The sequence below is a fragment of the Cynoglossus semilaevis genome, chromosome 10, assembly GCF_000523025.1.
Source record: "Cynoglossus semilaevis isolate Cse_v1.0 chromosome 10, Cse_v1.0, whole genome shotgun sequence".
In the NCBI taxonomy this organism is placed as follows: domain Eukaryota; kingdom Metazoa; phylum Chordata; class Actinopteri; order Pleuronectiformes; family Cynoglossidae; genus Cynoglossus; species Cynoglossus semilaevis.
Window position 1 is genome coordinate 780,375 of NC_024316.1, and position 11,903 is coordinate 792,277.

The window sequence follows — 11,903 nt, forward strand, 5'->3', positions numbered from 1 at the left end:
TACAGTAATAGAAGATCCACAGGTAAGTTCAAGGGAATCTGCTAACAACATTAGCTAAAACCCTATCAGCTGTTTTCGCTTTGACAAATTACCGGCTACTGTCCCCTGCTGGTCTCCTTAGGTAATGTGCAGAATGTCTTTTTAAGAAACATTTGTGCTGGCAGTGTTGTGCAAAAAAAGGTCAACTCGGCAAAGTCATTCACCCACTGTGCTCTGGTCACGGAACTAATCCGTCAAAAAATCATAGAGACGGAATTCCAGGAATATTGATGGAACAAGGTTGGCGCCATTTTTCCATGTCAGCTCCTAGAAATATTTTTACGAATCGTGAAGGTCGCAGATTTTCCATGTCAGCTCCTAGAAATATTTACGAACCGCGAAGGTCGCAGAATCGGCATTAAAAAAAAAAAAAAAAAACCTGCTGTTGATTACTGCTGTTAATCACCCTTACCCTGATACTAGAATACTTTTGTTCCAAGGACAACGTTCCAAACATAACTGTATTTATTTGGGTGTTAGCCAGTTTTTGTGGTTGTGCTACATGCAAATGATTTAGCGGAGATTATCCTTGAAGGTCGAGAAAACCCAAACTGACTTTGGAAAAGAGGATGGACGAAACTTTTCCTGGTCTTCACACGGATCGACGTAGGGTTCCGGAGTGTGCTCCCAGGTTCTACTACACTAGGTACAAAAACCCAACAGTGCTTTGATTAGCCTCAGGCACATTTTCAGCTGCTGGAAGATAAGAGCGCATCAGGCTCTTTGCCCCCCTCTTGGCTCACGCTGTTGTTGTTTCCGGTCAACTCCGGGAAATGACTCGTCCGAGGAGAATGACTCGGGGAACCTGGCGTCGGACTCATTCCAGGTCTTTTCGGAGGAATTGGCGGAGGGTGTGTTTTTTCCGAGTTTGGAGCGACGAACGAGCGGATTCCCGGAGACAGGGGTCCTGAAGATGGAGACCTTCCTCCAGAGGGAGATGGCGATAGATTTCTGTAGTCCGTGCCGAATGGTGAGCTGCTGATTTGAGTCATTTTCACTCCGGCCTGTTGGCTGGTAAAGCGGGACAGGACCTGGGTCACAGTGTTCCGGGCTAGCTGTTTGGCTGTGCTGTGCTCCGGAGGGGGGGACACCAAGGCGGTGGTAGGGGAGAGGTCCCTGGGAGACAGAGGGCCTCCCTGCTGCTGGTCCAGCTCTGCCTGACTCTGGAATTTGTGGCGAGCCGCCTGGAATCTCTGATTGACTCCAGCCTGGTAAGAGGGCTGATGGAATCCTGGACGCTTGGTGAGGACGGGGGAGGAGACAGGGGAAGAGGACAGGGAGCAGGAGGCAGGGCTGGATGGGGAGTGAGGGGTCGGGTGAAGAGGAGAATGTAAGGATGCTTCTCCTCCTTCATTGTCCGATGCTCCATTTTCGGCTTCTTTTACCTCCTTCGTCGTCTCTTTTTGACCATGATGTCCGTTGATTTTGGACAACAGGGAGGCATTTGGGGCTAGCGTCTCTCTTCCAGCAGGGTCGGTCTGGACAGAGGTAGAGACCAACATGGCCTTAGAGTCTTTCACTCCTTCTGTACCTCCTTCGACTAACGCCAACCTCTTTCTCAGTTCCTCCAGCTGCTTCTCCAGCTCTCTGCTCCTGTCCTCCTCTTTGGTTATTCGGGCTTTCATCTGCTCCCGTTCCATGTCAAAGTCGGCCTGCCGCCATTCCGACTTGGCCTCCAGTTGATCTGCCCTGCTTCGCTCGGTCTCCAGAACCTTCTGCAGGGCTTCGAGGGCAGCACTCTCCTTTTGAAGTGTGGCACGGAGCTGGGAGACATTCTGCGCCTCCTCCTTGGCCTGGCTGCTGGCTTTCTGTAGCTCCAGGGACAGAGAGGAGAGCTGCTCCTGCTGCAGCTCCTCCATCCTGGTCATTAACTGGGATTGCTCCAACTCCAGCCTCCGTACGGCGGCGCGTTCCAACTCCAACTGGAACAAGATTAACGTTAGAGTTAGTTCGTTCAAAGACTGACCACAAGGAGGCACAAAAGCACTGAATCAAATCGCAAGTGGACTCGACAAAAACGACAAGTTGGAACGTTATGAGAAAAAGACATACATTTACGAGTCTACAGTTCAGATCATGCGGTTTGGGGGAGTCTTGAGAAAAGAAACAGTTTATACTTTAGTATTGTGTTCGCAAACAAGGACCTGCTTCATTTTCTGGCTCATCAGCCACACTTTGGGGTAAGCATCAGGACACTAAAAAAGGTATTCGGTACCGAAGAAAAAAAACACATGGACCTGGAGGAAGTTGGTTATTGCACGAAATCACTATCTGTAATACAGCAAGATAAACGGCATTTATTAGATTATTAGATGCGGCACATTCAGCCTATAATCTGGCCCGCCAAACATTTCCAAATTATATAATTTATTTATAATAAATGTATCCTCTAATTTATATCATTATACTTCTGCCTTTGTCCTGCAATACCCACATTTCGCCAATAGATGGCATAAAAAATGCTAAAAACATTTTTTAGTATTTTAGCATTTATACATGACATTTTAACATGTCATTTATCTTAGTTCACACGAACGCTCCATCTATCTGCTCCTGACCCGGACCCCCCTGTGTTCAATTTTAGGACAATTAAATGTACTTTTAGGGTTGAATAATAAGTCATAACACACGTGTCAAACTCACAGGAGCTAAAAAAAAAAAAAAAAGGCCTTACAATAAAGTCTGTGCTGCTGAGATTTTTTGATAAACTAATGTGTCTTAATTACACAGAGCAAATGTACAATATTTGTAGCATACGTTATGCGGTGATAACAGATTGCGGCAATGACCCTGCCATGATGACATCATCAGGAAACACAGGAAACGCTATCGTAGTAACCAAGGAGGAAACGGAACGCGATGATAAATCGAGATTAGTCTGTGAGAAAGCAGTAACTCGACCTGAGATAAACCTTTGCGGCGAATATTGTTCAATCCTACGTGTGTGTGTAGCCACGTGACTGTGTTTCTGGTATATCTACACTTGTGGGGACATGCAGTAGTTTTGAAAAAAAAAAAAAAACTAATTATAGCTGTTGGGACATGTTGTCCTTTTGGGCCCTGGCAGAGGGAATGGGCATTTTTGATTTTGAATTTAGAATTAGGATTTAAACTAGGGTTCGATAAGAGCCAAGATAAGGTTAAGGCCTTCCTTACAAGTGAGGATCAGAGGCCCAGGGAGGCCATTATGTCTCCGTAAAGTGCTTACAAAGGACAAAAATCAGTTTGTGTTTGTGTTGACTTTGTCCAGGGCGTGGATATCTATTATCTCGGATTTCCTGAAACCGCAGTGACGGAGTGAAGAAGTGAACAATGGTCTTTTCCTGGATGGTTTCCTACTTGGCTGCACACACACACAAACACACACAAAATGTGCTGGGAATTGACTAGGATTGGTTTACAGTTTGTAAACCATTAAAGAGAAAACAGCCTAAGCCAGGCATGGGCAAACCAACACCAGGACACGGGGATGCGTTCAGCATAATAATCCGGCCCGCCAAACTTTTCCAAATTACACGATTTATTTATATTATCATAATACTTCGGCCTTTCCCCTGCAATACCCACGTTTCACCAATAGATGGCATAGAAAATGGTAAAATGATTTTAGCCCGCCCCCCCTGTTCAATTTTAGGCCAATTGTGGCCCACGACTAGAGCCTTACCTGCTGCAGCAAGGCATCTCTCTCTGTTTGCAGTACGGCAGCAAAGTCTTTGCTCTGTGCGGAATCCAGCAATCGACGAAGTTTCTCCTCCTCCATTTCGGATATCACCTGTCCAAATGAGTGAAACATCTAATTGAACTAATAACAGGAGAAGGCAGAAAAAAAAACAAAAACGTCCTAGCTAACAAATCAGTCCAACAGCTCAAGAAATTGCTTCACTGTCAGAAACAGGTTTGACACCAAGCTGATTTAGAAAATCGGGTAAGTAATAAGAAATGATTAGCATCGTGGCCTCGATTGCTATACGCAATTTTCGGGCTAAAATAGCAAGGGCTTTTGTCTTGCTAACTTTAAGGTATTTTTTTTTACTAACCTTTAGTTAGCTTCCCAAAAAAAAAATTAAAAGTTTTGCTATTAGCTGTGTAGCCTATGTAGCCTTACTTGATTACTTTGAAGTATTTCTGGAATCTCTTTTAGTCAATGTTTGCTACCTTAAACCAGTTTTTCAACTAAAGCTATTTCTGGGGCAAACGCTTAGTTATCTCAAACATTTAGGACTTTAGGCAATTTTTTTTTCCTCCCTATTTTGAAGTAGCTGCAGTGAAAAAAAAAACCATATTATTTATATAGTATAGTCTGAAGAATACAGGAAGAGATGCCAGGTGAGCTCATGCACACCATGAGATCATCCAGACTGTCTTGAAAAAAAAAAAAAAGAAGTCTGGTCTTTCCTGTTAATTCCTACCTTCCTGTGTCTGCTCTCGACTGCAGCCAACTGTCCCAGCATCCTCTCCTGCATCCTCTTACAGTTAGTCATGACCAGTTTGATGAGCGCCAGGGGATTCGGGCCTGTGTTCCGGTTCCGCTGTTGGGTGTTATGACTGTGATGCTGCGTGGAGGAGCTCTGCCGCTCTTCGCCCTCACTGTCTCTCTGCAGAGCCAGATAAGGATCACTGAGGTTGTAGTGTCCATATCTTTCCTGGATGAAGGAGTCTCTGTGCTGAGCCTGTAGAAAAACACACACACAGGTTGTCTGTTGTCTGTGTGTGTTATAAAGCCATTGCTTAACGAGTGCTGAGCCTGTAGAAAAACACACACACACAGGTGTCCAACATTTAAAGACAGTGATCTGAGATGCAGTTGTCTGTGTGTATTATAAAGCCATTGCTTAACGAGCCAATGAGACAGTCATCAGATTGCCTAATTTGACTTTACATGTTAAGTAACATAGTGAATGCTGTCTTGATGGGTATGCCTAAATGTCAGGACATCTCTGATATAACCAATAAACATGGACCCTGGGAGTACGTATGCCTAAATGTCAGGACATCTCTGAAATAACCAATAAACACGGACCCTGGGAGTACTTTTTTTTTCTATAACAAATGTAAAAACATGTTCATCCAAGAACAGTGGCAAAACGTTTAGTAATATACATAACATACGTACAAGACATATTTTTAGCTCCAACTCTAGAAAGGAAATACTACTGTCAGTCAATACTTAATTAATCACGTTCCATGAATCTTCATCGTTTAGTCAATACTTAATTAATCACGTTCCATAAATCTCCATCGGCCTTTACCACTTATATCCGTTACCAAAGGAGAGGAAAGGAAAGAGACCCACTTATATCCGTTACCAAAGGAGAGGGAAGGAAAGAGAGAGAGAGATGGAGAGAACGTTAAGGTTACTGCAGTTAACAAAATAACGCAAACTATAGCTAAAAAAACATTTTGATGAATTTAAAAGAGAAAATGATAACTAAGTATACTAGTATAGCAGTATTATGTGAGCGGGCGATGCCATGGGGCACTTCACTGAATGTCAATTTTTATCAGTTGTCATTTACAGTCGATTCTTGCGGAGTAAGCTTCCTTGAAAAATGGCGGCAGTGTATATTCAAAACTTGTCCCTGTGATACCGTGTCCTGACTTACGAGTCAAGTGAAACGCGTCTTCTCTTTGAGTGTGTAGTTGTCAAAATATTTGTCAAAACAGCAAACATTTAATGATTTGTTAGAAATATATAGCGCTTAACGGTTAGCTAAACAATACAAGATCGTTGCATAGAAATAGCTGGGAATTATCATGAAAACATTCAAGAAAATGTAATTAGGTCAAAAATGATGATTACAGAAGAAGAGCTGTAAACGGAACCGTAAAGGTAGCTTTAAATCAAACTGCCATTGGCGATGGAGGAACAGTGGGTTGACGGTCATGTCAGTTTTCTTCCGAGTTTGTCCTGAATCTGCTGTACCAAAACTCAAGTGTTGTGCGGTCAAGTTCTTTCAATCTGAAAACAAACAGCACTTGAGGGCGGAGTGGTTTCTGTGACTGAAACTCAAGTAAGATTCTTTAAGAAAAGACAAAAGATTCAGGACAAACACAAAAACTTCCAAGGAACATGGGATCGTAACTGTGTCACTCATCACACTATGCTATTGTTAGCTCTGTTTGCGTGTGGGGTTCTCTGTAGGGACGGCTGGAAATAACTGTTTTTCATGTCCATACCGATACCAATACTGCAATTTGGAGTATCTTCCATTACTTACATGTTTACAGCATGTCGCAAAAAGTTTAACCAGTTTTTAGTTTAGGTTTTTCTCCCGATATTTCATCCTGAATATTAAAAAAAGGTCAAATTGGTACACTTCAAATGACTTTACTCTTAGCAGAGTTTTTTTTTATGTACAGCTGAGTGCAACATTTACAGCCTAGCCTTGGTAACTCACACAATTTCTTTACCCAAAGGCCAAGTTAACTCTGCAACATTAATTTATTAGTCACTAAAAAGAACTGAGACATGTTTTCAAGTTGGTTTAAAGTAAACAGATAAAAGCCAGCTGACAAAAAGCTAAAAATAATAAAAGAAATACATTGACAAATCTGCCTCAAGATAATTAAAAATAATTGCGAAAATCTATGAAAATGATTTCTGTTCAGTTACCCAAAGATTAGGCAGCTACAGGTGAGCCCAGGACAACATCAATCAATTGCAGTGGAAAAAGTACTAAAATATATATATCTTTACTTTGCTTATATTCTAATCAAGTAAAAGTGCCCACCTAAAAATGTGACTGAGTAAAAGTAAAAAATGACTTAATTTAAAAATTGACTTTGAGTAAAGGTTACTCAGTTACTTTAAATTACTTGCAAAAAATGCAAATAAAAGGACGACGTATACATCCAATCTGCAACTAATGCTCACCTTGGTGGGGGGAAAAAATTGATGATTGTAAGAATCGCAATTCTAATTCTCTACGATTCTGAATTGATTCATAAACTTCTCCTGCGCTTGCCGCTACGCTAATCTAGGCTACAACAACCAGGAGCTAGTCCAACCACGGACTAGACTCTGTCTCTTAGTCAACGTTATCTGGCTACATCAAAATAGTGGGAAATCCGAGCATGCACGCCAACGCAGTTTGTTTTCAATTAACGCATCTTATTTTTCCCGCATGTAATTTTTTACTCAGTAAACGGTTCTTTTCAAATGTAGCAAAATAAAATACTTGAGTCAAACTGTACTTAAATAAAGTAAAATTACTTAAAAATTACTAACAAAAACTACTCTATCTCAGTAACGTGAGTAAATGTCATTTGTTACTTTTCACCTCTGCTTTTGAATATAGTTTCTGACCATCATTACAAATTAACAGATTGTTCCGATGAAAGCAAAGCTAAAATATCAAAAACAATTACAGGTTTGTTCTGGAAACAAAAGTTCAGATCAAATCTACAGGCTTCAGTGACTACACCCAAGCACAAAAACCCACAACGCTACCTATTAGTTGGGTGATTCCCCACCTACAACTTAAAGCAATTGGAAACCTCTAGTGCTGAGATTATGTCACCTCCTGAACTTGTCTCCACACATTTCTGACTTTTAATCAGGCCTCGGAGACGAGCCGTTTCACTGGAGGGAACATTCCAGACAGAACATGACACCAGGAACAGGTGGAGCATTCCAAAGGGAGTGGCATGTCTCAGAGAGCTGCGAGTCAATTGTCTGAAACTGTGCAAGAACTTTTATCTTTTCTCTGTCAGGCAGAATAACATGCTCAACTCCAACAACCCAATCAGTAGCAGAGATGAAAAAAAACAAGTTTGACTTCCTGCTCAGGGTTGGGGTAGGACCCTAAGCTCTGCTTTGCATTGACTATCAAAGAACTTAAAGCAGATGTTCTCTTCTCTCAGGGCAGATCATTATGTTGATATATGCTGTTCACAAACAGCAAATGGCAGAACTTAAAAGTCCTTTGTCTTTCAGGTGACAATGGATTCTGTGCTAACCTTGTAAGATTGTTTTGCTGAATTTGACATTGAATTTTTATCTTAATTTTAAGCCAAAGCCTTTGTCACATTTTCTATATGAAATAGATACAGAATATAGAATAGAAATATGTCAATTATTTGCAATTCAAATAATGTGTGTGTGTGTCTGAAGAAAATATACAGACAATTAAGAGGTGATACATTTGTCTTGATTGAACCATTCTGTTTGCTTAGTGTGTGTGTGTTTCTGAGTGAGGCAACCATTCACGAAACACATACTGTATTAATATTTGAACTGAAATTAAAATGATTCTCCTGTAAAACCCAGCAGAAGGAAACTGAGGAATGTCGTCAATGTTATACAGAGGTAATAGTAACAATAAAAAGTGAAGTAGAGTTTTACAAATATTAATGGAAGAGGGGGAAAATCCCTGTTAACAGGAATAAAATACTCAATAGTTAAGCTAAGCAAAGCATACATAGCTAAAGGTCAACCATTAAAATGCAACTGTATCGGTGAGCCAAACTAGCTAAACAATTTAAACCGCTTTCCAAGAAGATTTGGAGTCTAAGATGTTAATTCTTTAAATATGTTAACTCACAAATCTGCCAAAAAAAAAAAAAAAACAAGTCAATTATAATCACCAAACCAAGAGTAACCTTAATGCTAGCCAGTAACACAGCTAATGTCAGCAACGAAATAAATATGCACACTGGTGAAGCAAAAGAGGGATAAAGAGTAAGGCTTAGGACGAAAACATGATTGACATTTGTGTGTATGTGTGTGAGCGTTGAAGCAGTAACTCACTCTGAGAGTGTGTATAACCACATCCTGAGCTTCAAGTTCTCCCTCCAGGACACTGAGGAGAGTCAGCAGCTCGGCTCTACTTAGAGCCTCCACATTCATCTTCTCTTCCTGGAGAAATGTACACAAACACACACAAATCCATATCCATATCAATCTGGTACCTTTGAACGTGCTTCAAACAGTTCCACGTGTGTCCGCATATGGGAATTTGACAAGTTGTTATTCATGTTTTTTGCATTACGGAAACATAGCTATACACAAAAATAAACAAACATATTAACATATATTTAAAATAGCTATACACAAAAATAAACAAACATGCTAAACAGATACAAAAATATATTAACATATATATTTTTTAAAAACACCATGAAACTCTAAAGAAGTAACACCTATACTGTATCAGATCTTTTCCTTATTTCACCAGCTATAATATTTTATACTGTATGTTGACCAGACTATGGCTTTTTAGTTATTTTGTCAGCAGGTTAATATCAGAAAACTCTTATTCAGATTATTTTTGGTATACTTGGTAAACGGTCTGATTATCATGGCATATAACTATGGTCTTAACCAGTTTAATGTTGCAATAGAAGGATCACTTTCAGTGAGTCCCCTCATCAGGGGTCGCAACAACGGATGTCTAGTTTTTTTGTTTGTTTGTTTGCTTGTTTGTTTTTCGTCGTTTTTATCGTCAGAACTGCGTTTCTAACACTAGTCTCGGTGACTCGAGATTGTGAGCTGTGCAATTATTTCACTGTAACTAAATTATTTAAACAATCTCACCCTAAACAATAATAATACCTATGTAATCACGCCAATAATGACACCGACAGTGATAATGATGACGCGTTTATGGATTCAGAATAAACAACTTCTTTCCACGTAACGAACAAACACCTGCTCCTTTGTTTCACAAACCGAAAGAGGTGGAAGGCTGGAGATTCAACCAATTATTTTTTATATTTAAACGATGCTTCAAGCGCGGATGACCTATTGTGTGTATGCAACGGCTGCATTAGACATTGACACATCAAAAACAAATAGCAAATAGCAATTACACGTATAATGAACTCTGGCCACTTAAATAACATTAACAAACTGTTATCTACATTTTTTATTGTTTTGTTGTCAGTTAATGAGTAACCGTATGGTTTAACGCCGTGAAAGTCCAGGAAACAAAAAAAAAGAAAATGAGTAGGATACTGTCTCGAAGACCTGCTATAGGACACCAGTTTTTTTTTACATAATTGAGGCTAAAACGATCAAATAGCGTTTGAAATAAAAAAAAGTCGTGGTCATATGCCATAGTTAAAAAAACATACCTTCATGAACTCAGCTTCTTTTTCATTAAAATGTGTTTTTATCCATAAAAATCCACAGTAACAGCGGTGTCCGAAAATGAATCTGAATACTCCACTGTTACACAGGTCGGTTTGTTTTGCTCCTCCTTCTTCTCTGACTAAGAAGGAATAACCAATCAGAGTTGAGATTTGTCATTCTATGACCAATGGCTGCCAGAGTGTTACAAAGAGGGCAGAAACAAGAGGCTACGTTGCAAACCTCTTTGTTTTTGTCGTCTGTTTCAGTTAGCTAAATTGACTGCTAAACGCATAGATATTTCGAATGAAGAATATTTTTTAAGTGCGTTTTCATAAAATACGAGGATTTAAAGTGATGTAGTAATAAGTAGAATATCGACATTTTTGTTCATTAATGGGAAGAAGGCAGAACGTTCCAACGCTGTCTACCGGGTGGGGAAATTAGCAGTGGCATTATATCCACATGTTAATGAGATACAAACTGAACAAAGAGCTGCATTTATACATGAAAATGAAAAGAAAATAGATGAAACTATTTAATTTAGTCCAAAAAATGAAGAAAAAAAGCCCTTTGTACTCAACAAATATAGACACACACATACATATATAACATATATAATAATCAAATATAGACACACACATACATATATATAATATATATAATAATAAAAATAAAAGCTGAGGAAAGCTTTATTGGCATCAGATTTCTGATTACGTGCTCAACTGGGCCCAAAATGATTTTTAATGATCAAGAACGAACCGTTCTAACCTTTGATGTATAAATCAAGGCTTGTATATCAAGGGCAGCAATTCAAATGTATGAATTGCTGCCCTCAGGCTCCGCGATCCTCTTTGACTTTAATTCTTTAAAACTTTAATGAAGGGGAACAAAATAATTAAGAAATTAAGTCAAACCCGAACCAACACACCTGTATGATTTATGTTCAGCATAAGTCTTACTCCTCACGCCGACTCTCTGCGTCTTTTATATCGATCTGCTGCCATCTAGTGGAAACATATTTAATCGTTCTCCCCGTCAGTGAGACAAACAAAGGCAATTTATTGTAAATAAACAATTTCAAATCAAGTGAAATTGTATATATTTTTTGCGATCTATCAGTGGTTGTGAATCACTGCTATATACGTTAGTAAATGAGGTGAAACTACAATAACACAAAGGATTGAACATCACATAATTTAAGAGAGCACCACAAAAGCGCACTGATTTGATATTTAATACACTTTTTATCAGCCTTTTAATGCTTAAATCTTGGTTATTTTTAAGTAGGAAATTTCTAAAACACCTTAATTGAACAGAAAAAGAAGACAATGCTCTGTTAAATCATAGAAATCAATGTATAAAAAACCCAATATATTACTGCTCTGTCTACATACCCTCTTGACGAACTCATCAAAAAAGTCCACTAACCCTTCATGCTCCATCATTATAATTGTAATTGAGGTATACAGTGGAGGCTTTTCAGCTGTTGGATACCTTGATCACAGTCGTCTGAGATGAAGTTCCTCCAAGAGTTGATCCAGTGGCTGCCATCTACTGGAAACACCACAATGTTTCCTCCATCACAGCACACGGTGTGAATGACATTTAAAGAAGCACAAAGAAAATAGGGATGATACAGCAACAGGCTTCCTATAATTCATATAGTTAGAAGAAAATAATTGTCTTTAATCATTAAAACATAATGTAATTTGTGTTTAGCCTTAGGCTCTGGTGACTTGAATGAGTTTACTTAAAAACAGTGTGTGGTTGAAATCTTGGTACTTGTTGTGCC

General features: G+C 39.4%; 1 protein-coding gene across 1 annotated transcript; it reads right to left on the bottom strand.

Annotated features, from left to right (window-relative positions):
- Nucleotides 1-350: 350 nt before the first annotated feature.
- On the bottom strand, nt 351-10,485 carry cttnbp2nlb (CTTNBP2 N-terminal like b). The gene is made up of 5 exons (XM_017035630.2): nt 10,114-10,485; nt 8,789-8,896; nt 4,449-4,709; nt 3,704-3,811; nt 351-1,961 (listed from the first exon to the last, which is right to left on the bottom strand). The coding sequence occupies exons 1-5, from the start codon at nt 10,117-10,119 to the stop codon at nt 729-731; spliced, it is 1,716 nt and encodes a 571-aa protein (XP_016891119.1). The 5' UTR covers nt 10,120-10,485; the 3' UTR covers nt 351-728.
- Nucleotides 10,486-11,903: the final 1,418 nt, after the last annotated feature.